Source organism: Aspergillus nomiae (assembly GCF_001204775.2).
Source record: "Aspergillus nomiae NRRL 13137 chromosome Unknown contig00082, whole genome shotgun sequence".
NCBI lineage: Eukaryota > Fungi > Ascomycota > Eurotiomycetes > Eurotiales > Aspergillaceae > Aspergillus > Aspergillus nomiae.
The window spans coordinates 59,072-84,839 of NW_015378137.1; the positions used below are offsets into that span (position 1 = coordinate 59,072).

A 25,768-nucleotide genomic window follows, 5' to 3' on the forward strand; every position below is an offset into this window, starting at 1 on the left:
TGATCTTATTAGCGAAGGTTGTTGAGAAAGGAACACCTACAACACACAGGCAAAGCGACGGATATACAACTCATCATTGTAACTTGGTGACCCTAATAAATCACGTGTCAAGTGTACCAAATCTACTCACAAGAAAACTGCGCAGGTTGTGGGCCACCTACATACCAGGGCTGATGGTAAGTTGGCGACGAATGAAGTTATAAGAGTTACTTGAAGGGAAGTTTTCTAAGTCTATTAGAGGATTAGTAGAGTGTTAAGACTTACAAATAGTTAAGAAAACACGGGCCGCTTAAGTGTATTATGAACAGAAGATAAGGTACCACATCACTTTTTTTTAGGGTTTATTGAATGAGAAGCAGCGATATTAGGGTCAGATTAGGGTCAAGAATTAGGGTCAACATTAGAGTTAATGAAAAAAATGGTAAGGGCGAGGATCGAACTCGCGCGACTTACGTCATTGGGACTTAAATCCAACGCCTTAACCACTCGGCCACCTTACCAATGGTGATAATTGAGTCTACATTACGAAATCTCTTTCTCTATCCCTAAATTTATCAGACAATGGGTGAACCGAAGCCTTTCAATACCAGTTCAGGTCGCTGGGAAGGAGGAAAACGGTATAAACCTATACTTAACCAAGGTCTTGCAAGTGGGTATATGATTAAATTTGTAAGAGATTCACGGGTCTGCTAGATTGTGAAAAAGTTAGCTTATATCCTAATAGAGTAGATTAAACCAAAGGACGAAGAGTCATGCCCTGTTATCCAAGAGATCAGTTAAAGCTGAAAGCCTAGCACTGCATCTTGTTTGTCGCTAGAGATCTTCGCTGGCCTGGCGTAGTGGTGCGTATTGCCATAGGGAACACGCCAGCAGGTGAAATGCTTGGATATGGCCATTCTTCCGCAGCGCCATAAACAGACTTGATGAGCGAGGCCAATTTATTTTTCATAACCCAAGCTACAGGGAGTCATGCTTATTGTCGCTATCATTTCCTCCAGAAAGACACGTCTTGCTTGCTTTATAGGCTTTACTAGGGTTACATTAACTGTCGCACGGTGACGTCCACCATTGGTGTCACAGATCCGTTGCTGACTCTGCCTGATGACCCTTGTGCATAGACATCTTGGTGACTGTCGGCCACCGACGGCCACCAGATCTGTTGTCTTTCCAATAGCGAATAGGTACGGCCAGAGAGCTGGTCCCAGCTGCAAATTAGTGTAGTTTTACTAAGAAAAGAAAGGCGAGCTTCAGTCTTCTGTTTGATCAGTATCTACTATTCTCCTTGTCTCAGTGTCCTTACCTAGTTGACTTGTTCAGATATCAATTAGTAGATATTTTATTAACATAAGGTATTGCCTGACCGGAGTCCCTTTTACAACGAGATAGACCTCCCGAAAATGAGAGAATTCTAAGCTATTTAAGAAGGACTATAGACATAAGAATAAGCGGCAAGAATAAGTCTGATCGTATTCACTCTACTGTTCAGTCAATAGATACGTTCTTTTCTATTCGCCTAAGTATCCTTACCTAGATGAAAGGCTATCTACACTGTATAGCAGGTCCTCCGTTGCAGTACTGCATTGATAAACTCATCCTTGATTGACAATACTTAGTGCTCAATATGATTTTGTATCAAGCTTCTCATGTCTCAACCCCCCTGTATCCACCCGCGTCGGTGGTAGTGGCGCAGCAGGCAGGAAATAGGGAATTCCGAGACAACATTCCTCCCAATCTTTGAAGTCTAGATCATAGAGTGGATTGAGATAAAAGCCCCTGCCAAGGCCGTAAACCTAGCCTTCTCAGGCCTAGTTTACGAGGAGTTTCAGCCAATCTGAAGAACATTGCGCTTGGAGTTTGGGTACGAGGCTTCCCACTAGACATAGACCATGACTGCTTATCTTATGTGCCAATCATAATACTCATGTGTAAGTATATAGCTTTGATAATGTTGATCATGACTACACTACCCGGCTGGTTACACCCTTTAATAACTATCGGATTGATATCCGAGTATACCGATTTGGCCAGAATCTCCACCTCGATGGATTATCATATGATGAATGTATGAAGACCTTGGAACATGCCCATGAGAAGACGGGAAATTGAATCTCACATGTCAATCCCGGATGTCCAAATTCACCACGGAAAATTTTCAGAAAGCTGCGATATCTCGGAAGAGTTGCAATAGGAAGCCGACCGCTCCCTCGATGCATCTCTGGACGGCATCCCAGAGCCGCCAGTCATAGAGACCCTTCCTATCAGCCTGATCTTAGCAGAAAATATCGATTTTGCCTGCTTCCGGATACCATTGCTGAGTGCACGCTATCCGGGAATATTGCTAGATAACGAGGTAACGACACATATCCACCGATTTACTCGGTGTAGTTGGAAGGATTCCTTGGGTTAAGACAAGTGAAGATCTTTCGGAAATCTATCATTTGTTCCCTTACTTGTGATCACTGAGACCACGGTTTAATGGAGTTTCAGGGTCCGTTGAGGGCAGTTCGACCCAAACTCTGCGGGCAATGGAAGGGACCGGAACCACATATATAGATGTCGCTGGCGCCACCCAACTGAGCTGATACAAAGCAAGTTCTCTAATAGTTCACGGCATTCCTCGAGCAGCAAACGCCAACATGCAATTATTACATCTTGCGATCACCCTGGCTTCAATTCCTTGGTATGCCTTCGGCCAAATGGTAGGCAATATCGACTTCCCCAGAACACAATGACAAGTACAAGATACTGATGTAAACTAGGAAATACCAAAAGACCTTCCCGGAGATGGACCAGTCCTGAATTCGCAGGAAGTGTATCCAAACAACTTCATCGGGAAATCTGCCCTAGCTCATCCATTAAGCCCGAAGTTCCGATTAACCCCGGACATGATATCCTTCCACCAAGACGGAGGAAATACCCGGACGCAAGACTGGCCTGCACCCCTTGGACTTCGCCCACAGAACTATAGCCGCGCCATGGGAGTTCAGAGTCTCTACCTTGGTGGTGATGGCACAGTCCTTACGAGGATGACGTGCAATGGGACCACCCCCTCCTTCTGCATGGCTGTTCTTGACCCCCAATCTTTGGACCCTCTTGCATTCTGGGCTCCGCAAAATCAAACTCTGGTTAGCCCCTACGGTGCATTTCTCGAGAATCGCTTCATAATTTCGACGGCGGAAAGGTTTCTTTACGAAGTTGAAATCAAGCTAGAAGGAAAGCAGGTGTCCTTCCATGAGGCTAGGGTTGTCGACCTTACTTCTGTCACCAGTGGCCTTATCGTTTCCGTCATGTATGACGGAGATCGCAATCTCTGGTTCATATCCAATTCATTCAGTGCTGGTTCAGAGCAGCCGGTTGGTGCGACCATCGGCTTCGTGACACCGAATGGAGCAATTGGTAAAATGGACGTACACGGTGAAGTGGTTGAGAACTCGCTTGCGATTAACGGCAAGACGGCCTACGTACTTACTGGGCCTGCTGGGCCATCTACCAATACCATGAGTGCCATGGGATATATGTACGCCGCTGAAGCAGACCTTGACAACCTTAGTGTCACAGTTGTGTGGAAGGAAGCGTACGATGCGGGAAGTAGTGTCAAGCCAGGCGGACTGGCACGAGGATCAGGTTCGAGCCCCGTCCTACTCGGGGACCAGTTTGTTGGCTTCACAGACAATGCCGACTCCCAAGTCAATCTGAACATCTTCCGGCAGGCTGACGCCTTTCGACAGAATGGCACTAGCTTTGTCTGCAAGGTGCCTCTTTTCGAGCCCGGTGCTAGCTCAAACGAGAATGCGATGGTCGGCTACTTTGATGGTGATTCAACGTATAGTGTGGTTATCAACAATAACTACGGGAATCCCGGTATGCAAGATCCGGGAACGGATGATATCAATGGCGTTTGGAATAGCTTGGCGTCGCTTGCACCGGGGTTGGATCGGGTTGATATCTCCAAGATAGGGGAGTGCAGTGTTCGGTGGAAATCAAGCTTTGTGTCGACCAGCGGCACACAGTTTTCTACCAAGACTGGCCTGCTGTATGGGTATACCCAGGACAAAAAGCTAGCTGAACAGGGGGAATATGTTTGGTATTATACAGCCGTGGACTTTGATACTGGAGATGTTGTTTGGGAGCAGCTCGCTGGGGTTGGGGGGGTTTACAATAACAACTTTCAGCATGTCCTAGTTTCACCCAGTGGCGCTATTTATGTGCCGGTTATGGGGGGTGTTGCTTGGATGAAGGACGAGTAGTCCTGGAATACGGTACCTTCTTCATCAGAGCCTGATGTCCTGACACACTGCTCATTGGAGTCATGGAAGCTAACCTCAATTACTCAATGCCACCCATTCAGAACTTGAACGATGTCTCCGGTTCCCAGATCTTGCATAGCAGGATGCCTTTATAGCCACCCATCAAACAACCCCCATCGCTTTACTGAGGTAGACTCTCCATCACTTCTCTTCCCGGTTGACTCACTTCCATAAATATTGAATTCCTGTGGCCCTTCAGCATAAATATGATAACCAAGGCTACATTCTGAGAATGACACCTTCGGTTGGTTAGCGTAAAATTCATCAAACCCCGAGTCCAGTGCCTCGGCTAAGCTATTCACATAGCCCTTCGGGTGCAGCTGACGCCATGGCTCGCGGCAGGAATCTCCATTGCAGGATTTCAGAACCATCATCAACGCATCAAGACGAGGAATGATCTGGCCAAGGTGACGGTTGGCAATTGTGTAAGATTCATGGGCGTTGATGTTAGAAGCCAAGTTGGTAGTTTGAAGGGGATCATCCTAATTCATAGGTTAATATCTGCAAGGTAAGTGCGATTTGGCTTGGGGCTAGGTACCTTTAGATTGTAGAATTCTTTGTCATTGGTGCACCAGACTGAATAGTACACACTATAGTCGTCCGAGACAAGGCGAAGTCCCTTGTAGGTGTTGTTTCTATAGCTATTGCCTGGCTGGCTGTTATTGTCGCTTTTGTAGCCATATATGCCTTCGGGAACGGCCTGCAGATGTTTCAGTTAGTCTATTGGCCATCATAGAGCCGCGATGACATATGAGAAGCTCACAATTCCCCAGTATTCGATCGCTACATGCTCCGATTTATTATCTGCGTTGCCAGCATCGATGGTAGTCGGGATCTTCTTTCCATCTAGACCATCTCTCGTCGTGCCTGCAATGGACAGGAAAGTGGGCGCAAGATCAGTGTGGCTAGTGACGACCTCAATTGTTTTGTTCTGGGGGACACCAGGACCGCGAACGAATAAAGGGATGTTGATATCCGTTTCTGTGTTGTGTTAGCATACCTTCAATCTAAAGATCAGAGACGATCATGACCGTGCAAACTCACCATATCCACAGTTCTTGCCTGGCTGCATGGCATGCTGCCCGATATGGTACCCATTATCTGTCGAAAAGAAGATGTACGTATTATCAAGAACGCCTGCCTTATCAAGTTTTTCAAAGAGCTCCCCAATCATCTCATCAACGGCCTGCAGTGCCCGCAGCCGACACCGCTGAAACTCATCGATATAGTTAATTTCCTCCTGGGTGAGCGTCGGCAAGTCAGCAACCCACCCAACAGCCCCATCGATGATCTTGTTGAAACTCTCGTCCCGGGGAATCTTATAATCTTTGAAGAGCTGCGCATGACGTGGCGCATACTCCGGCTCACCAAACCAAGTCGCCCCCGTCACTGCATCCTGGGATCCGTTTGAATGGGGCGCGTTTGGGGCAATGGTAAGCATCCAGGGCCGATCCGGGTTCGCTAGCGCTTCGTCCAGGAAGCCCAATGACTTGTTTTTGATTACATCTGTCGAGTATTGGCCAGCGTAGCTGACGGGCTTCTCCCCGTTACGTGTCATTTTGGCGTTGTAGTACCGGTAGGTCCATGGGTCGAGCAGGAAGTCAGAGCCATTGAACCCCTTTGCGTAAGGCTTGTTGTAGTTCTCTTCCGTATGTGAATTCCAGAGCTTGCCCACGTAGTAGGTATCGTAGCCGGCCTCTTGCATCCAAATTGGTAGGTAGTTGTCGTTCCACCCCGCGCTGACTACCTTGGGGTATCCACCGTATGGTAAGCCAACGTCAGTAATGTTGGTGTTGTGCGGCATGCGACCTGTCCAGAGGTTGGCTCTGGATGGACAACATAGTGCTACAGAGCAATAGTGCTTGGGGTATGTTGCTCCTTTTTGAATGAGGTTTTCCTGTAGTTTCTCGGTTAGCTCCCATATCGTGCTATTGTTTATCTAATTCAGAATAGAAGCAGGGACAGCAAAATGTTTAAGGTGTATACACACTTGTAGTTTAGGCATGTGGTCCAAGCCACCAACGAGTTTTCCCTGGTCATCTGTAAGGATAAAAAGAATATTAGGCTGTTTGGCGGCCGTCACAAGGCCCCAAAGCAGCCACGTTCCCAATATGATCTTCATCGTGACTGAGACACGGGACTAGTCCGCTTTCTTGGTCTACAGGGCTTTGGTGTTGTATTAAACGGTGAGATAAACGCCCTATTAGTTCCAAAGCCCCGAGAATTCTGCCTTATTTATGTCGCCTTCTCGCCATCATACAATCCCCGCAGAGACCTCGCGCACCGCTTCCGCACAGCATACTCTGTGGAGTAACCCATTTTGTGCAATTACCCCACAGTATTGCATCGTTCGAATTCAGACTGAGGAATTGCCGAATGATCCGCTAAAATATCGCGTAACGACAGATCATCGAGTAGCGCAGAGGGAAAAGCGGAAAGGCAGGCAGCTTTTCAAGGAAAATGTTGACTGTCAACGGACGATCAGCACGGAAGTATAGAAAGATCTACATTTTGCCGAGAAAAATACGGGGCGAGATCGATGTTTATGGAGACTGTGGTGAATTGCGAAATTTTGAGGCCGATGATGCTAGAGGACAAGAAATGGTATAATGGCGGGTCCGCATCACGTCTTCAATCCTCGGTAGATCGAAAAAGCATACCGCAAGTGTGGTGAGGGTGCTTAGGGCTGTTGATCTGTCTTGATAGAGTAGGGCGGGAGTCGATCATGGTGCCATTCAGGACTGTATCTCTTTGGAGGTCATTTCTCTCCTCTCGCTGCAACTATGGTGGTGAGCTATGATAACGTGTATTAGTTTTGCCCAATATCTTAGATAGAAAGTAGTTTTGTAACATAAAGGTACCAACAATGGAGTTTTGCAGTCAAGGTTATACCCCGTGGTCGATAAGCTTCACACAAGCCTGTGCCAAGCTAGCTCCACAACTGGCTCTTGGCTTTACAGACTCCAACATTAGGGCCAACATGTGGTTCTGTATATGTCCACTGGCTGTTTAAACTACGATGTAAGGACAAGGTGAACATGCTTCCTGTTTCAAAATCCCAGCGTGAGCGTCAGAACTTCATTGGAAAGATCAGATAGTAAAAAAGATTGGATATGACAGATTTACCTAGAGTCTAGCCCGACGAATGTGTATGTACGTGATCTGTGCTACCGAGCGCAATGTATATGAATAAAACCGGTGAATGAAGAATAGCATGTCTCATGGGACATGAATATTATCACTTGTCATCATTGTAGCACATCAACATAAATCTAGTTCTTATTCGTAGCTTCCATCCCTCCCCCGGGTCTCTCCCATTGTAGTATATTCGGTGCTTCCAAATGTTTAACTCAATTGTCATACGTGAGAAGGCATTTTTCAATATGCATTTAGAACGGCGTAGGTGAGTCGGGCTCCGCTCGCGAATTTGCAACACGTGGTAGCTCCATACAGATTTTCTAGTGCAGGCAGACTTGTATACCAAGGCAAGTGACAAATAGAAATATACTGTCGATAGTGACCTACAGCCGAACGTGTAGGCAGTTACAAAACAACTGTGCACTAAGTAGATGTGGCTTGATGGCCAATTCCGAGAGATGATTATAATACGCAAATATAGATATCGCGTAGTAAGCTACGATGTAACCGCGCTCTTCGCCTACTTCCTCTTGATTTGAGTGGTACCTTGGTACACTCATTGCATCCATGGATTCTAGAACTCTCCGCCATGCTCCCTGTCTATCAGAGGTGCGTCGTGGTCGGGATTCTCGCCCGGTGCCAAAAGGGGGATGCGGACCAAACATCCATGGATAACTTAGGAAAGGGCGGTCCAGAATCGCTAAGACTATAGTCATGATTCTACAACGTCTCAGGGACCTCTAGTCGTCGGCTGTTACAGGCATACCCTGCAATCAAGCCATCAATGGGATCTGGCAAGCCAATACCAGACGGCATCTTGGCTCAGTGACCTGACAGCAGTCAAGGCGTTCTCGTCAAAATAGCCTGAACAATAGCAGATGCCCTCATCCTTGAAAAATATTCTGTACGCCAAGTAGTGCTCTGAAACATATCCCTTTCATTTCCTAAGATGTTTGGCATCGCCAGAAATACCGCATAAGAACTGGAAAGATACTTGTCATCGCTGAATGACTCCCTAGAGCATTTATAACGAAGAAAGAGCTGGTATTAAGGGGTTGAAGGTTGTGTGAGGTCGGATAACCGAGAAGACTCTGCCGGGAGTCTTTATTCGGGCCACCTTTGTTGATGCTATCACTGAACAAAGGAGCACCATGTCTAGCATTATGGCAGATTCTTACACCCTTGAGCCGGGCAATCCGGGCGCTTTCTAGTACGTGTTACTAACAGCAGTCATTGAATCCTATTAGCGGGCCCTCTCCATGCTCCACATCCAAGTGCTGTACGTTAAACAGAAACAAACAACTACCTCGAGTTCCTGAAAGATGCCAGAAACATTCCTTTGTTATCACAGGGCCCGGTATCCTTGCGACATAATTAATTCCAAATACATGAGCAAAATCAGATTCTTTTGCCGTTTGTAGCGGGTTGCACGGGATATAAGGATCATTCGCATGCTGGTTGAGATGAGCTTTGAGCAACACAGGGTCTTGATGCTTCTGTCAATGTGAAGCGATTCATGCGATTGCTCTTTTCTTCTCCTTTGCCTTCTTCTCCAGTTAATATGCCATCTTCGTCTGGATCATTCCGGGCCATGCTAGTGGCTCTATGGCTTATTTTCGCTCTTTTACCCGGCTTTTCTGACGGCCATTCGAGGTCTATCGGACGTCGTAGACAGTTCAAGAACTCATCACCGCCCACTAAAGCATTGTCGCTCTGTGGGCCAAACTGTCCCTCGTGCGCTGTCAGCTTAAACGCTCCACCCAAACTTTCGACTGCTAAAAACGGGGCAAAGGGTGGATCACTACCTAAGCGGGTGCTAGCAAGACCAGAGGATGAGGATTTCGGAGGGGATGTCGAATCGTTCTTGGTGAGCCAATACATGAGAGCGGATTGGGTTCCTCATGGTAACCAGGGTCTGCCATCAGCTCTGTTCAAGGAGTTAGGAAATAAGAAGTTCAATTTGGCAGTGCGCGATCTATGGGGATGTGCCTCGGTGGTAGTGGTTTCAGAAAAGGGGATATGGATGTCGCATATCTGGGAAAATCCCTCATTCGGTAGAGAAGTTCTATGTAATGGATGGGCGCCCAGTGAGGACAACGTCTTTATAAACACTGTCCTCAAACCACTGGCCGATGGCAATGAACAGATGCCTGGCCTGACACAGTTTACGCAGGGCAATGGTGCATTCATCGCTGAGTATAAGCCATTTGCTTATATCTTCTACCCGTCATGGTCCCGATACGCTCAGTATGACCGTGTATATACGGCTAGGATCAATGATATTAGCCACAAACTCGAACGGCTCCTTCCACTGAGCGTACCACCTCTCATTTACCAATATGACCGCGCTGGAGGCGATCTCCTGTCATCAAAAGGAAAGGTTCTGTTTCAATACGAGCCTAACGAAAGAGTGTTACAGACCAAGAATGGCCCACTGCAACAGGCTGTGAATCGCATATAGTTAGAGAATCGACCTATGTATGTTCATCAGAGATACTGGCCTGCCTGGCCCCTGCAGAGGTCTGCTGGCAATGCCAATGCGAAACGGGATACCTCGCCTAGTCCGACGATTGGAACACCGGATTCAATACCAAACGTGACGCTTAGTCGTCCGGAGACTACGGTTACGCCCCAGACCATCCCAGCTCTAGATAGATTGGCCATCGACGACCGCAGTGAAGACTTCTACTGCAACTCGGAATGAGACACCAATCGCGTCACCAGTGTCTGAGGTCCAGCTGGACAGTCACATCAACAGTTAGTCCACTGCCGAGCGCAATCCCTGGGTGGGCAAAGAGTTCAACATCCAGCCCAACAGCTGGTTATACATGTACTGCAGCATGTGGCAGTTTCAATAACTAGACTGCAGTCTCCGATGACGAAAACTATAGAATCGCAGCCACACCCCAATCGATAGTCGTCCTAGACATGGACAACATCCAACACAGACGAAATCCCTTCACTGTAAATATCAAGGATACAAACTATTATCCCCATATCGCCTTCTTCGAATTGATGGACGGTTCCAAAATTAGACATAAACTCAGAAAGATCAGAAATAAGCGGTGATCTACCGACTGGCGCAGCGCGACGACAGGGTCCGTAATAATTTACAGACATTGCTAACATTCCAGACCCATTCCCCTATAGAAACACGAATAGGGTGCAGCAAAGAGAGATAGATTATTGTGAGGCTAATGAATCGGTCTGTCGTCGTAAGCATACGACCTACATTATTATTGGACTCAGAAAATGGGACCAGCTCACGAGAGTATAACTAGTCAAGTATCTAGTAGACCTTCACACATAACCTTTTCCAACTAAAAATCCCACAGCAGTCCACCAGGCTGTAGTAAGACTCAGGGTCACTCACAGGTTACTTACACTCACACTGGGCCCAATTTCGGTCTGATTCCCCAACTCCTCCTTCAGCACCTTATCCCCAACGACTACTGGCTTGGTACCCTGTAGTATAAAAGCCATCCTAGTCCACTCCACCTCACTGGGGTTCCTCCATTCATGCATTGTTCCCCTCTGCACAGCAATATCTCCCTTCTTCAACAGATTCATCTCCCCCGAATCCAACCACATCTCAATCGATCCCTCCAGGACAATCCCATAATCCAAGCTCTGTGTCCGATGCATCAGTCCCTTGGTGCCTGACTTCGACGGTGCAAAGTCCACAACCCGGCACACGGTCCCACTGGGGCTAACTAAGCCCAGTTTGCCAGACGCTATCAAGGACTCGTGGGCGGCTAGATCGGCATCGCCGCTGAGTTCGGCAGGGAACTGGGAGGTTGTGAACGGGACATTGAAACGGAAGCTACCGCTGTCGTATTCTCGGAAGGCACTTTCCGTGGCGCTGTGGACTATCGCGGTACCGTTTGCGTCGTGGCCGGTGATGTAGCGGGTGAAGTTTGGGAGGGTCGGGGTGTTGTAGGGGTTATGGGATGGTAGGGAGGACATTCTGAGGCGTATTTCGTTCTCGTCGGAAATGCTATTCGGCTTTTCGAATGTTTTTTATTGCGCGATTTTGGGGGTTTCTTATGTAGTCAGGGCTGTTAAGTCGTCGTTAAAGGAGCTGAAGTGTAGTCAGATCTGAGCCACAGATTGGTTTTAAACCAGGAGGGGCCTCGGGAGTCCGTGGACTTTAAGTGCTATCAACCCAATCTAGGTTTGTGCACCGATCTTTTACTTTGCTGTGCAGCTTCCACTCTCAATCGGCCAATCGGTGTTGTCGTGATGAAGTGGCTTGCAGGATGTGACGTGGTGAGGGGTTGCGGAACGTTGGATATCTCAGGATGCAAAAGCGCCGATCTTCGTCATGACCCCGGTGGCATGATTGGTAATGTTTTATTTGTATATCAGGAGCGGTATATATTCGGTGTGCGAAGCATGGTTAGTACTGCTTGGTGGTTGGACATAAGCCTCCTTTTCGGCGTTTTAGTGGTGTTCTTACCTTGCTTCACATAGTTAGTACCACTATAGAGGCATAACATATACATATATAGCCTCTTTTTTACTAAATCCAGGTGCTATTCCCGAGGCCAGACGCTGAGTCTCACATCTTTTGAGCAAACCCCGTAGTAGCGTGTTTATATGCCGCCTCGTTAAGTCATTGTGGATTATACTAGACAAGCCTCAACTCTGAATCCTATGGCATTTGACCATGCGACTATTATTATTCTGGTCGCTGCTGGCGGATCCAAGCTACATTCGTTACTGTGGATCCGACACCCCATTGGGAACGTAGAGAACGCATTAACTCTAGTTCAATGAGCTTCCACGAGTTCCTCTATCCCATCCTCGATTGCATTTCGCTTCCGACTCAACAAGCGCGTAAGAAGGTCCGGATACAAGTCTAAATCGATAGTGACGCTCTGTGCTCTCCCTTGGCCCTCCGGGAATATGAATTCAAAGCAGATCAACATGCGTGCGAGGATCATTTCCATCTCATTGACAGCGTAGAACCGACCCGGGCACGCAACCTTACCATCCCCGAATGCGAGATTGTCGATATCGGTCTTCGCCATGGGGTATTTTTGTGCATTTGCAGGATTGTCTTGCTTCTCACGGATGCGGGAGTACCGGATAGCATCATAAGCAGAGGGATCAACACCGGGAACCTTGGCAGGATCCTGCAGGATTTCGTTTAAAGGCACCGCAAGGCGAGTTCCAACGGGCAGATGAATGCCGTTTGAGAGGGTGACTGTCCTGTCAGTGATCTGGTTCCACGTCACTGGAAGATATTGTTAGGTGGGGATTATGGAGTAGGAAAAGGAAAAGGAATACATAGGAATAGGGACTGAATCTCTGGGTCTCTTTCAGCAGGCTATCCATTTTGCTCATGTCTGAGTAGTCTTATTCCAGCCCTTGTGCTTCTGTAGAGTTTCGACTACCTCGTTTCTAAAGGGCTCAAAGTACTCAGAGTGTGCGCAAAGGTCATACATCGGTTGTGTCATTGTCAAAGTGGTGGTGTGAATAGATGTGACGCTAAGAAGCAGCATTCGCTGAGCGAGGTCGTTAGGCTCGACCTGTTCCCCAGTCGCGGCATCCATCATCCATTTGTAAGACATCGGCGGGTCTTTGGTGCTCTAAATCTACCCAGGCTTCCATGGCTCTGCGCTCGCGTACTATTCTTCCAATCACCCGTCGTGCGCTGTGCACGTTGCTCAGAAGCCTATAGTAGCTGGGAGGCAGGATCACCACGAAAGGACGCAAAAATCATGGAAAGAATCACAGAACCCATCCAGTAAGAACCATGTTTTCGGTATAATGTAAGGTGGCATCTATAGGCCTCGAGGACAAATCGATCAGGCGGTAGACCTAACTAGACAGGGTCAACAGGTCGATTGCATCACAATATGGATCGTTTAACAATAACAACATTGGAAATGGATGGTAGACTAGCAGGCATAGCAATTTGTACCACTTGATTAATTTATGTTCATCTCTTATACGTCCTATGTCCATCTACTTGACCCTGACAACAACCTTCCCAAAATGATTCCCACTCGCCAAAAACTTAAATGCCTCGTTGGCCTCCTCAAACGAAAACACCTTATTCACCACAGGCTGAATCTGATGTTTCTCATAGAACTTCACCGCTTCCTCGAACCGATCCTTGGGCCCGTTGATGATGCCCTTCAGCGTGACGTTCCTCCGCAGCGCCAGGAGGTTCACGTTGGTGCGGTCATCCGGCGCGTCCATCTTGCCGGAGACGTACCCGATGCAGTTGATCAAGCCGCCAAAGGCGACGGAGTCGAAGCTCTTCTTCAAGGTCTGGGCGCCACCGACCTCCAGGATGATGTCTGCGCCGTGGTTGTTGGTGAGACGCATTACCTCTTCTTCCCAGTTGGGCTGGGTGCGGTAGTTGATTGTGTAGTCGGCACCGAGTTCCTTGGCCTGGGCGAGCTTGGAGTCGGAGGAGGAAGTGATGATCACTGGGCTTATGTTAGCTAAGGATTCTTCTTGCAACTGAAGTCCTCAAAATATCGAAGGAATAAAAGACGAAGAGGAAACACACCCTGGGCACCGGACGCCTTTCCGATCTGCAGCCCCGAAATCGCCACTCCACCCGTTCCCTGCAGCAGGATATATTCTCCGTGTCCGCCGTTCTGTCCCATAGGCCGCATTCCGTTGATCGCCATCCATGCCGTCACGACTGCAATCGGCAGCGTAGCGGCCTGCTCATCGCTCATGTAGCTTGGCGCTTTGACCAGCGCATATTCCGGGAAGACACGGTACTCAGCCAAGACACCGTTGAGGGGCAGACCCATTCCCCGCGCCAGTTCCTTTTCCGTAACTTGACCGGTCTGGTGGTCTGGGAGGAAGGTGGAGAGAACGCGATCGCCGACTTTCCACGCGCTGACGTTCTCCCCGACCTGCGTGATGACGCCGCACATGTCGGAGCATGGCACAATGCTGGCTTCTTGTCCCACGGCCTTGTGGTGGGTGTACTCGCCATTCGTTACTGGGTGACCGTGTTAGATTCACAATTCTAACCCCGGCTGCAGGGTGCGCGAACCGTACCCTCTACGTCGCGGTAATTCAGCGACACGGCGTGGATCTCGACGAGGACTTCGCCCTTGCCCGGCGCAGGCTTGGGGGCTTCGGTGAGTTTGAGGGAGTCGAGTCCCTTCAAGGGAGTTGTCCACTGCTTGATTGAGGCCATCACAGGTTTTTTCGGCTGCAGAAATTTCCAGCTTCGTGACAAACGTGCAACTGCAGGGAAATTTCAACTTCGATCTTTGGGGAGAGAACCTTGGAGAATCTTTTTGGAGAAAATCTTTGGAGACGATTAATAATGTCCAGACGTCACCGATGGGGGTGCCCCACTGTGAAGAATGCCGAGATCCACGCCGCGATCCACCCGTATGGCACGGCATTTTGCAGAAGACATGGCGTGGGAGAATATGGTTGGTTGGATTGTGATATGCGACACGATCATGTGCGGTGTTTATATTCGTAGGTAAAGAGCGAAGATATCGTATAGGTTGATCCTTCGGCGGGGGGCCACCATACAAGAAAATGCATAATATATCGCGCATGCTGTGGAACACAAGTGCTATGCTGATCTCTGTCAGCCGTATTCCAATTGGCATTCAAGATACTGTGGCTTAGAGATGTAACATACCAATTTACGTCAGTCGAGGTTTCACAACTGCCAAAAGAAGGACTTGCAGCCAAACCCCCTCAAGGCCCTTCAGTGAAGGTTTTGATCCTCCTCATAATTCCGAATTGGGACTTCAAGGAAGTCCTCATCCTGGGGCAACTCCACCCCGTACTCCTTCAGAACTCCAGCGGAGAGCTTCACATCCCAGGCGTCGAACCCCGTGACGTGTCCTCCGGCGGTGCGATCGTCAGAGATGAAATGCAAATGAAATCCTGCAACATTGGAGCTATTGCTACAGCCAGGTGACCAGAATCCAAACACAAGGCCTGGAACATTGTGGACAGATTGGAGTTGCTGGCGTGTCGACAAGTCGGACGGCGACTGCCTGTCTCTGTGCGGCGCCGGCATGACTCGGAAAGCCACCTGATTGAACACGCCGTCCACACGAACTGAAAGAAAAGAGTGCTGTTCTGACGGGAGAAGAGGTGCGAGTGCCGTGTGTAATGTTGGCATTGCCAGCGAGGGCAGGCTCTTGGTCAGGGTTGGTTTGAAGTGGGTGATCATGATGTCGGGGAAGGTATCGGTTGCTTTCCACGTTGCGCGATTGATTCTCGGGAGTAAAGTGATATCCATGACCATCGAGCAATGTATTCCTCTCTTTAAATGAGTAACAGTTCCAAGATCATGGATGGTCGCCATGCGAAGTACTTGGCAGAAAGTGGACCAGGTGACCCGCCGAACCCTGCATAAGAACCTGGCCCATTGACACCAACCAAAGGTTCATGCACACTGCAAGGGATAGCGGTGAAGAGTCCATAGGAATTCCCGGTTCTTCGGGAGACATATAAAACGCTTGTCTGCATAGTGGCAACGCCATCGGCACCGATTTGGTAAGACTCGTGAGATACCGCCCGCGAGGCTGTTACCCGTTTGGGGAATGAGCTTCACAACTAGATCGCCGCTGAGTGGAGACGGCTGGTATTATTGCTATTATTATTATTATTTATGTCGTTGGTTGTTCTCGCCATACCGGCGCAGCCGTACACCATTGTCTGTCTACAGTAGTTCCCCAATAGGGAGCTGCAGGAGTCGGCCAGCCCTGCTCTGTCCACCATATAAGCAGCCCGTGTGACCCTTGCACATCCCCTGTCCTATTCTCTGTGAAAATTCGACTCTACGTAATGAACTACTTCTTGTAATATGGAGGACGTTCTAGGATTCACGGGAGGAGAGATCCTCCACCGCCGTCTCATCGACCACGGTGTGGACCACGTCTGTAAGTGACTTGTTCAAGACATACTGGCCCCTTCTAATTCGCGCCTTAGTTGGACACCCCAAGGCAGGGGCACTAGCATTATTCCGGGATGTTTACAAGTCTCCGGTCATTCGTGTGGTTCCCTCGCGCCATGAACGAGGTGCCGGCCACATGGCGGAGGGCTACGCGAAGGCAACCCGGAGACTAGGCGTAGTCTTCGTGAGCACTGACCCCAGTAGCTCCAACGTCATCAGCCCAATGCTGGATGGCCTTCTGGATGGAACACCGATGGTGGTGATCCGTGGCCAGGTCCCTGCCGCTCACGAAACCAACGCCCCCAAGGAGGGAAAATCCATCGAGCGCGTAGGGGCGTGTATGAAGTGGCGTGCGCGTGTGCAGCGACTGAGCGAGTTGCCTGGTGCGATCGATGCGGTATTCCTTCATGCCACGGGCAAAAAGCCTGGACCGGCCCTTTTGGACATATCCTCTGAAATCGGTGAAGCCTTCTTTGACTCGCAGACCCTACAGGAGTTACCGAGCGTATCGCTGATGGTCGAGAAGGTGCACGGGAAAGCGTGCAGTGCTGTATCGCCCATAGCCGACCCTCGCCATCTGTATGAGAGGATTGTCCATGTAGCCGGCATGGTGAATCAATCCAGACACCCAGTGATCTGTGCCGGAAAGGGGGTCCTCGCTTCAGCGCGGGGGTGTAAGCTATTGTCCAAGATCTCTGAAAAAGCTCAGATTCCCGTGGCCACCACACTGCTCGGTCTGGGCTCCTTCGATGAAACCCGCGAAGAGGCTTTACACATGATCGGAACCCATGGCGCTCCGTATGCTAATTGCGCGATCCAGAATGCCGACCTACTAATTGTGATCGGGGCGAGATTGGACGAGCGCGCAGTGGGCAATGCAGATGGGTTTGCTCCTAAGGCCCTTGACTGGGAGGGCGGGGGAAGAGGCATTGTACATTTCGACATCGATGCCAGTAAACTGGGGAAAGTCATCGAACCTACAGAAATCATTCTCGGCGACCTGTCAGAGACCCTACCCGTGTTACTGTCCCTCTTAACCCCCGTGGGGGATCGTGTCGCATGGCTGGACCAGATCCAGGGTTGGAAACGGCTCTATACCTTTGACGAACCTCTCAGTAAGGCGAAACATCGCCCGCGGCCCCAGCAGGTCATGGCTGAGCTCAACCGCCAAACCACTCCCATGAAGAGCAGCATCACCGTAACCACCAGCGTCGGCCAGAACCAAATGTGGACATCACAACATTTCCGGTGCACTCATCCACATTCCCTGATCACCTCCGGCAGCCTGACCACGATGGGGTTTGGCGTACCAGCGGCGATCGGAGCCAAGCTCGCTCTCCCCGATCAACAAGTCATTGCCGTGGACGGGGATGCTTCGTTTTGCACCACGATGGAAGAGCTCATGACCGCGCTGCTGCATCAAATTCAGATCAAGGTGATCGTGTTCAACAATGGACAACACGGCATTTTGTCTCATCTGGAGAAAGAGTACGGTGCGAAAGCCGGTTGTGATTCCCAAACGGGTCCCGACTTTGATCGCCTCGCCCGGAGCATGGGCTGCCAGGGTCAACGCTGCGACCGGGTCGAAGAACTCCCACACGCTATCTACTGGTTGTTACGCTGTCGCGGGCCGGCATTGCTGGATGTGGCCATCAGCCAGGTTGAAATGGATGCCATCGCACCCAATGGGACGCCGATGGACACGGTGGCATGGACGTGATTCTGATTCTGCACATTAGCTCGAGATTTAATATGTAGTCAGTCCATTGGATACGTCGGGTATCCGAGAATCTTATTTTTTTCATTCCCCACATTGACCGACGTGCATTGCATCGAGGTGACCGTGACCTCGTACAGGGCCACTATACGTAGACTCATCCCTGCATGGAATTTGTCACTATTCCCGCCAGGTGTTCCCACCTGCAACAGTAACCCAACACAGAAGTTACCAAATCTGGTCAGTGAATGGAACAGATCCAACCTAATCTATATCAATCAGATGACGTAGAGCACATAAGGAAGTGAATTGTGGTGCAGGGGGTTACCAATTAAAGCAGGACGCGGAAAGGGAGACGGAAAGTTGAATCGGTGGATAGCCGAGGTTAAACACTTTCGGAAGGAGTCTCAAGTCGACAGGTCACCAGAAGGAATAAGATACATAATCCTGACGTTGTAACACGCCAACCAGTGCCACGGTAACATTCCGCGTGGAGGGAATACTCGTACTGTGTTAGTGACTGGTAATACGACTCGGGGAACAGGGTCCACATTCTCCAGATTCTGCAGATCCGGGGATGAGGTTCCCCACGTTACATGCGGAGAAATGGCGGTGGACGCTGGAGACGTGGGGGGTTCCTTTCAGACAAGTCTTAGGGACATATTTACTGCCATATGTAATTGAAATTCTCTCGAGGAGAGATGGGCCATTTCTCCTTGCTTTCGTGGGACAGGACTACCTCGCTGGATGGAGTTCTCCCCAACTCCATACTTGTCGCGAGCCTGACGCAACTGGTGCATAGATATCCGTGAGATATGGTTCTATCCAGTAAGCCGGATGCGAAGTTTACCGCGATGCATCGGCAGTTGCATTAGTGTACATCCCTTACAATCTGAGAGCGTGCCAGTTGCACATACAAGAACTACTGAGTCACGTGCCTGCGCTGTTGTATATTCGCGATGTACTGAGTAACCTGCCTCGATAGAATGCCACTTCTTAGAACTCCCGTACCTCGTAATAACTCTCTTAAAGAATAGCCAAGCGATCGTCGTCAAGACTACGCTTAGAAATACAATTTCCACAACAGCAAGACAAGAAGATACATAGATATCAACGCTAAACCATATCAAATAGCCATTTACATTACCATAAAGCAAACCATCACAGAAACCACCGGAACTCCTGGCTCGCCGGGCCATCCCTCAACCGCTCGGTGGGCACATCCTGCGCTCTGACCGTGACTCCATCCCGGCGGTCGCGCCTCTTATTATCAAACCACATGTAAGCCCCCAAGCACCCGGCCAATGCGGCCCCGGTGGCCCCAAACGCCCCGACCGTGATCAGCGCCGGCATGTACTTGGGCTTATCCTGGCTGCGGAAGACATTGCTGCTGACCAGACCCATCAGATTGGCCAGCGGCACGCCAATACTAGTAAGTAGCACGCGGCGACCTTCGTGCGCGATGTTATTGTTGTACCATGTACTCAGCAGCACAGACGGGGCGGACGTTCCCCATGTCATCATGAAGGTCGCGAAATAGGCGACGCGGATCTGGGCCTGGACGTCATCGATGGACGCGTAGATCATGAAGCCGGCGAAGGTGAGCAGAAAGCCGAGGACGATGAAAGGCGAGCGGAGACGGACGGCATCGGAGCAGAATGCCAGGATCAGGAGCATGACGGCGCCGGTGACGTTGGGCGCGACAGTGTAGAGGTTCGTCTTGACGGTGCTGTAGCCGAGTCGCTGGACAATCTGGGGCAAGAACAGAGCGACGCCCTGGATGGGGACTCCGAGGCAGATTTCAATCCCGAGAAAGACGTAGGTGCTGAAGTGCTTGAAGATGCCGAGGGCGTCGCGGAGGCGGAATTCTTCGTTGACGACCGCGCTGGAATCGACTTGGATACGATGCAGGGCAAGGGCTTTCTCGTCGTCGGAGAGGAACCTGGCTTGCGATGCGCTGCGGGGCAGATACCAGAATGCGAATATAGAGAAGAGTACCGTTACGCTGCCCTCGATAATGAAGAGATAGCGCCAGTTGGGAATGGAGGAATTTTTGATTTGAAATACGCCGAAGGCGATCAGGCCAGAGAAGGCATTGGCGATATTGGACGCCGCGTAGAAGATCGCTAGTCGTCTGGCAAGCTCACCGCGACGGTAAAAAGTCGTCAGGTAGTAGATCACCAGCGGGAAGAATGCCGCCTCGGACATGCCTAGGAACCACCGCAGTGCGAACATCCCACCGAAGTTCTTGGTCGCAGACGAGAGGAGAGTGAAAGAGCCAAAGCTGAACATGAGAATGGGTAGCACTCTGGCGGGGCTGAATCGTTTGCCCAACATCGCGAACGGCGGCGCGAAAATGACATATGGGACGAAAAAGATGGACAAGAGGAGGTTGTATTCGTTCGGTTTGAAGTTGAGATCTATCAATTAGTTTTAAGACAGCCGGGATTCGAATTGGGCCTTACCTTCACTCATTCCATCGGTTTCGGCATTTCCCAAGTTTCCTTTATCCAAAGCATTGAACAGATCTAATTCATCAGTATGGCGCTTCAGAAAAATCCGGCCAAAACTTACACATAACGGCCAATATCGGAAGCAATCGCAGATCAAACCGTCGACACAAAGCTCGTTCAGCCTTGTGATCAACCACTCTGACTACATCTTCGACTACACCTGGGGCAGATGCAATTGCACCCAACTTGTTAGTGCTTTTGCCATCCAGGGAAGCACTCCGTCCAGCGGACTTGAACGTATCATGTCGCTCCAGGTCGGATGGAGGAACACTTTGCGACACCATGGTCCTGCCGCCAGCGGTGGGAAAGGAAGATGGAGAGGGCGAGAATAGAAAAAAACGGCAGAGAAGGGAAGTGACCTGATGTAAGGGGTGAATGATCCAAGTCTTGGTGACCCTCGCCAGAGGCTGCAGGTTTAAAAGCTTCTCCTCACATTGTCATGCAGGTGGGAAGGCAGAGTATCATCGTCATGGGCGATAAGAGCAGGTCGCAACCTTACCAGAAGAAGAGGACGATAAGCGACTGAAACCCCTGTGCCTTGACCTCCAACGAGCCCAAGACCCCCACGCTAACCTCCGCATCTTGTCGTAGCTGGACGAATCCGGCGATCGTCGACGTTGCATAGGTTGCATCGGCCGACGTCTCGGCGCTGTGATTGATTGGTATCTTATCAAAGGGAATGCTGGTCGGCAACTTAACCTTGTTGGTCCGGTACTACCCTCGGCAATGTCTTACGCCGTGTAATAAATTCATTCCATGCATGATCACTTTGTATTTCTGAGATCTGTTGAGTATTGTCCCTTCTTATTGTGCCTGGGGCTGACAATCCGCTCTCATTGCCTTGTGTCTTAGGGTTTGTGTCCCAAAGCGGAAGTACATACATCGAGTGATTGGAACTGGAACTGAACTAAATGAAAAACGCTTTACAACATCCGAAATGACAACACGCTTGACTGTATTACCCTAGTGCAATAATAATCGGTCCAAGTTTCCCAAAACATCATGTACGCCTTACTGTCTCCGTCGCTCAGCATCAGCGCGAATGCCTACTTCCGCCCGTTCCTTCCAGCTGGCCTCCCAGCGAGATAATGCCGGTCGCCCTTCCACGACATCGTCGCTAGCCCACTGCATTCTAGCCTGATCCAATGGCCAATCCGTCTCTCCGTCAGGGCAGAAAATATAGAACGATCCCTTTTCCACTCCATCCACCAGCACCTCCGCAGCTTGGCTGGGATACCACGCCCCAGCCATCTTCTTCACGTTCTCCTCCTGTGTAGGGCCAACATTCCCCATCAATCCAGTCCAGGTCCATCCTGGAACAAACAGATGTGCAGATATATGAGCAGTGGCGGGATCCGACCGGAGATCATGAGCGAGGTGCTCCGTAAGGTTCTTGATGGCAGCTTTGGAGGCATTGTAGGCGGGAGCGCCACCTCCGGGAGGGTTTGTGATTCCTTGCTTGGAGCCTGTGATCACGATGGATTTAGGCGTGTTGGTTGACAGGAGCAGCGGCAGTGTGGCCTCGATGCCGTTCAGTGGTCCGAAGACATTCGTGTCGAATGTCTGGTTCAATCAGTCCAGTCCGACAGCTTCGAGATACTCCAAGATTATACAGACCTTCTTCCATGACTCGACATCTGCCCATGGCTTCAATTTTCCTTCATATTGACTCTGCGCTATCTGTCGCCTCGCCGCATTCAAGAAGACGAGATCCACTCCACCAAACGCCGATTGTATGGAATTTGCGACTTCAGACCACCTCTTCTTATCACCAACGTCGATCTCATATGACTCGGTCTTGAGAGAAGGATCCACGGCCGCCAGTTCATCTTTCGCTTTGTGAAGGTTGGCCGCATCGATATCGAGCAAGGCAAGGTGCATGCCCCGACTGCGACAGAGCTTGGCGGTCGCGAAACCGATTCCGGAGGCCGCGCCCGTGATGAGGGCGGTTTTCTGGGCTTGCAAGACAGACATTATGGCGTTTTTGTATATTGACTAAAAAGCCCATGCGACAGACGGAACTTGGTGGCTGGAGAAGAGGAGGCATTTATCGTCTGGTCGTTCCCCGCTTCATCACGGAGTTTGCGGAGATAACTGTGGACCAGCATAATCAGTCATAAGTAATGCACTGTAGAAGCATCAGTATACCGTGGATCCTGCTAGATAGAGAATATGCGATGGTATGCCATGCACTAATATGTGAACTGTGGTTCTGCGAGTGTGGGCTTCATTTCCATCCCGATTAGGGTACTGCTACCCCAGGAAAGTCACCCCGATTATTTGCGGAGAAATAGTTACCGTGTCGATCACATATTTGCCGGTAGCTACGTGAAAAGGGATCAAACAAAATTGTCTGACCAGCTGCTACTGGTCCTTCGAAAGTTATATGCCAAAAGACGCGGTATTTACCCGGTTTAGCCGGTTCAAGCTTTAGGAAACGCGGAGGAATGGAGATCTGGTGTTTAATAGGCTTGAAGCTTTACCCCGGAATTCTGGTTCCTGAGTATATATAGGCTACTCGAGCCTTGACGTGGAAAATAAGGTTAGCACACATTGTCAGGAGAAATCGGATGTCAGAATATCAGAGATGCTACTACGTGTTTTCCCCCGTATCCTTTCCCTGTTCCTCCTCCTTCGCATAGTCTGGTCCTACCCTCTTGGCTCAGCAATAGGCCTACGGAACAATGTGTCGTTTCTCAATCCAGATACGCACTGGGTTAGCATATGGACCGCCATGCCTCAGTTGACTGAGCCAGCTAACCTACCTCCACCTCCATATGTATGAACACTCTCAGAGATCCAACATTCACTCTCTAACATTACTAGAACTCTTCAACATCCATCTTTCAAAACACTACCATCCGCCAGACCATTCGTGTCACTCAACCAGGTCCTGAGATTCGCTTACGCTTGTCCAACGCGTTCGGTCTAGAGGATCTCTCAATTACCAAGGTGGCTATCAGTCTACCCGTAGACCAGAAGCTCGGGACGAGTGCGATCCAGTCCAATACCACGAAGGACGTCCTCTTCAGTGGTAGCGCAGACACGATTATCCCGAATGGAGGTTTAGCCGTTTCAGACCCGATTGCATTCCCAGTGGAAGCCCAAGATACGCTCGCCATTGACATCTATCTGCAACAGGGTCAGGGTGGCGGAGCTATCACCTCCCATCCCGGAAGTAGAACGACATCATGGATGAGTTCAGGCGACTGGGTTGGAAAAAAGAATCTGACAGATCCTTCAGTGGATAGCGTCGATCACTGGTTAATCGCCTTGCCTGTACTGCCCCGTTAATATGAAACTGACAGAATGCTAGGTATTTTATCAGCGCCATTGAAGCTATCCTCCCATCCACAAGTCGCAGCTGCGCACTCATCGGTGACAGTATCACAGACGGACGAGGAAGTGACACCAACGAAAATAACCGGTAGGAGAGCATATCTTCTTAATCACCCCAAACCCAGCTAACAACTCCAGCTGGCCTGACCTCCTCCTAACCCGCATGCAACAAACCCCAACAACCAGCTCAATCGCTCTCCTCAACCAAGCAGCAGGAGGCAACCGAATTCTCGCCGATGGGCTTGGTCCCAACGTGCTCAGTCGTCTTGACCGCGACGCTCTGGCGCAATCAGGCGTCCGATACGGCATTGTCTTCGAAGGCGTCAATGACATCGGCGTCGCTGATGCCGATCCAGAGGTCCAGAGGCAGATTGGCGATAGACTTATCGCTGCATATCAACAGATAGTCACTCGTTTCCACGCAGCTGGCATTCCTGTGTTTGGGGCTACGATAACGCCCTTTGGAGCGCCGGGTAATGCCTCTGATGTACAGCCCTACTCGAATCCTATAAGGGAGGAAACACGTCAGAGAATCAATGAGTGGATAAGGACGAGTGGTGTGTTTGATGCTGTTTTGGATTTCGATCCGGTGCTTAGGGACCCTGAGGCACCGGCTCAACTTGCGGATGAGTACGATTCCGGTGATTACTTACACCCGAATGTGGCGGGTTACCAAGCCTGGCGGATTATTTTCCTTTGGAATTGTTTGAAAAGTTTAGGAATTAGGACTAGCAAATATCAACAAAGAGCTAAGGCTATCGCTGAATACGGCTGGCGGGTGTAAACCTAACTTGCCAGGTTGTGGCTAGGAATTGGACTATCATGCATTAGATCTATACTGACCGCTATTTCACACCAAGAATAATACATAAATCATCTGCGCCGTATCTCATTACTTCTGTTCAAAGAATCCTATATAGTAATGCGATCCTAACTGCGCCTTGGGTTTATTCCCTGTAGATTCCTCTGATATTCGTAATTAACTTTTCAAACATTGGCATAGTAATATGGCTGTCTACATAAAAGCAACCCTAGCGACCTAAGTGAATAGCTCTATTACATCCAGTAGTCAACGCAGAAATCAGATACTACTACTTTATTTGATGAGATAGCTCCTGGTCATACCCGTTGGTGCCTGTTGTAAACTCATGATTCAGGATTGAGTTGCATATCCGGGCTGTGGAGTAAAATTCCTGGAGCGTTGTATTACTGGCTAGTTTGATAGCAATATTTGGGAATCCAGGCCCTACCTGTAGAAAGATGCTGGAATTTAAACTCAACGAGGCTACATTCTATGTTGTAAAATGCATCTAACTAATTGTATTAAAGCGCTTGGTCTATATATCATCGAGTCCGTATTTATTCCCTTCCTATAAATACGAACCACAATGTTATTTCGCCTCCCAATCGAGTTACGTTTGAAAGTATACGCCCTCGTATTTGAGACATGTCCATGTCACAATCCACACGCCTTTCATACACCCCGGCATCAGATTGCCCTAAATCTCCTCCTTGTGAGCCGCCACATCTACGCGGAAGCCCGTGTTCTGGGTTTTCAACTCCACCGATTCGACTTTCAAAAGTGGTGTGGCACTGGCGTCCATTCCTGTCGCATTTTTCTCCAGCGTCTGCATCGATGGCAGTTATGCTCAATTCAAAGGCTGTCTGTACGGGCTGTGGAGAGCAGCCTGGTAAGCGGATATGGCGGCTGTCAGTCCAACTCAGAATGGCTGGAGATCTGCTCAATACTGGGGGTTGCGGCCGGGCCACATGGCGCTGGGTTACGGGAATTGAGTCTGACGGTTGAAGGTCATTTACTGGAAGGTGGTTCGGAGCTTCTTAATACCGA

The 25,768-nt window shown here is 49.6% G+C and overlaps 11 protein-coding genes across 11 annotated transcripts; 4 read left to right on the forward strand and 7 right to left on the reverse strand.

The window, feature by feature from the left end:
- Positions 1–2,636: 2,636 nt before the first annotated feature.
- Positions 2,637–4,247, forward strand: ANOM_004028 (uncharacterized protein; the record flags this gene model as incomplete). Its single annotated transcript, XM_015549285.1, has 2 exons — positions 2,637–2,699; positions 2,760–4,247. 2 exons carry the CDS (start codon positions 2,637–2,639, stop codon positions 4,245–4,247), a joined length of 1,551 nt encoding a protein of 516 aa, XP_015408310.1.
- A 149-nt stretch (positions 4,248–4,396) lies between these two features.
- Positions 4,397–6,429, reverse strand: ANOM_004029 (sulfatase family protein; the record flags this gene model as incomplete). Its single annotated transcript, XM_015549286.1, has 5 exons — positions 4,397–4,789; positions 4,846–5,007; positions 5,071–5,288; positions 5,352–6,204; positions 6,298–6,429. 5 exons carry the CDS (start codon positions 6,427–6,429, stop codon positions 4,397–4,399), a joined length of 1,758 nt encoding a protein of 585 aa, XP_015408309.1.
- Positions 6,430–9,006: 2,577 nt separating this feature from the next.
- Positions 9,007–10,149, forward strand: ANOM_004030 (uncharacterized protein; the record flags this gene model as incomplete). Its single annotated transcript, XM_015549287.1, has 2 exons — positions 9,007–9,891; positions 9,964–10,149. 2 exons carry the CDS (start codon positions 9,007–9,009, stop codon positions 10,147–10,149), a joined length of 1,071 nt encoding a protein of 356 aa, XP_015408323.1.
- Positions 10,150–10,814: 665 nt separating this feature from the next.
- ANOM_004031 (cupin domain-containing protein) lies at positions 10,815–11,411 on the reverse strand (the record flags this gene model as incomplete). The annotated part of the gene is made up of 1 exon (XM_015549288.1): positions 10,815–11,411. One exon carries the CDS (start codon positions 11,409–11,411, stop codon positions 10,815–10,817), a length of 597 nt encoding a protein of 198 aa, XP_015408324.1.
- An 806-nt stretch (positions 11,412–12,217) lies between these two features.
- Positions 12,218–13,021, reverse strand: ANOM_004032 (ent-kaurene oxidase; the record flags this gene model as incomplete). Its single annotated transcript, XM_015549289.1, has 2 exons — positions 12,218–12,659; positions 12,894–13,021. 2 exons carry the CDS (start codon positions 13,019–13,021, stop codon positions 12,218–12,220), a joined length of 570 nt encoding a protein of 189 aa, XP_015408344.1.
- Positions 13,022–13,418: 397 nt separating this feature from the next.
- On the reverse strand, positions 13,419–14,696 carry ANOM_004033 (zinc-dependent alcohol dehydrogenase family protein; the record flags this gene model as incomplete). The annotated part of the gene is made up of 3 exons (XM_015549290.1): positions 13,419–13,888; positions 13,972–14,418; positions 14,478–14,696. Coding segments are annotated over 3 exons (1,101 nt in total), but the record flags the coding sequence as incomplete, so codon positions are not given.
- A 454-nt stretch (positions 14,697–15,150) lies between these two features.
- ANOM_004034 (alpha-acetolactate decarboxylase) lies at positions 15,151–15,624 on the reverse strand (the record flags this gene model as incomplete). The annotated part of the gene is made up of 1 exon (XM_015549291.1): positions 15,151–15,624. The coding sequence occupies one exon, from the start codon at positions 15,622–15,624 to the stop codon at positions 15,151–15,153; it is 474 nt and encodes a 157-aa protein (XP_015408320.1).
- A 494-nt stretch (positions 15,625–16,118) lies between these two features.
- On the forward strand, positions 16,119–18,191 carry ANOM_004035 (thiamine pyrophosphate-binding protein). Its single transcript, XM_015549292.1, has 2 exons — positions 16,119–16,336; positions 16,386–18,191. Exons 1-2 carry the CDS (start codon positions 16,261–16,263, stop codon positions 18,068–18,070), a joined length of 1,761 nt encoding a protein of 586 aa, XP_015408321.1. The 5' UTR covers positions 16,119–16,260; the 3' UTR covers positions 18,071–18,191.
- A 1,037-nt stretch (positions 18,192–19,228) lies between these two features.
- On the reverse strand, positions 19,229–20,924 carry ANOM_004036 (putative MFS transporter; the record flags this gene model as incomplete). Its single annotated transcript, XM_015549293.1, has 3 exons — positions 20,642–20,924; positions 20,533–20,595; positions 19,229–20,487 (listed from the first exon to the last, which is right to left on the reverse strand). The coding sequence occupies exons 1-3, from the start codon at positions 20,862–20,864 to the stop codon at positions 19,229–19,231; spliced, it is 1,545 nt and encodes a 514-aa protein (XP_015408319.1). The 5' UTR covers positions 20,865–20,924.
- Positions 20,925–21,591: 667 nt separating this feature from the next.
- On the reverse strand, positions 21,592–22,554 carry ANOM_004037 (SDR family NAD(P)-dependent oxidoreductase; the record flags this gene model as incomplete). The annotated part of the gene is made up of 2 exons (XM_015549294.1): positions 21,592–22,143; positions 22,198–22,554. 2 exons carry the CDS (start codon positions 22,552–22,554, stop codon positions 21,592–21,594), a joined length of 909 nt encoding a protein of 302 aa, XP_015408343.1.
- A 613-nt stretch (positions 22,555–23,167) lies between these two features.
- On the forward strand, positions 23,168–24,703 carry ANOM_004038 (SGNH/GDSL hydrolase family protein; the record flags this gene model as incomplete). Its single annotated transcript, XM_015549295.1, has 4 exons — positions 23,168–23,359; positions 23,407–23,843; positions 23,897–24,007; positions 24,058–24,703. The coding sequence occupies 4 exons, from the start codon at positions 23,168–23,170 to the stop codon at positions 24,701–24,703; spliced, it is 1,386 nt and encodes a 461-aa protein (XP_015408341.1).
- Positions 24,704–25,768: the final 1,065 nt, after the last annotated feature.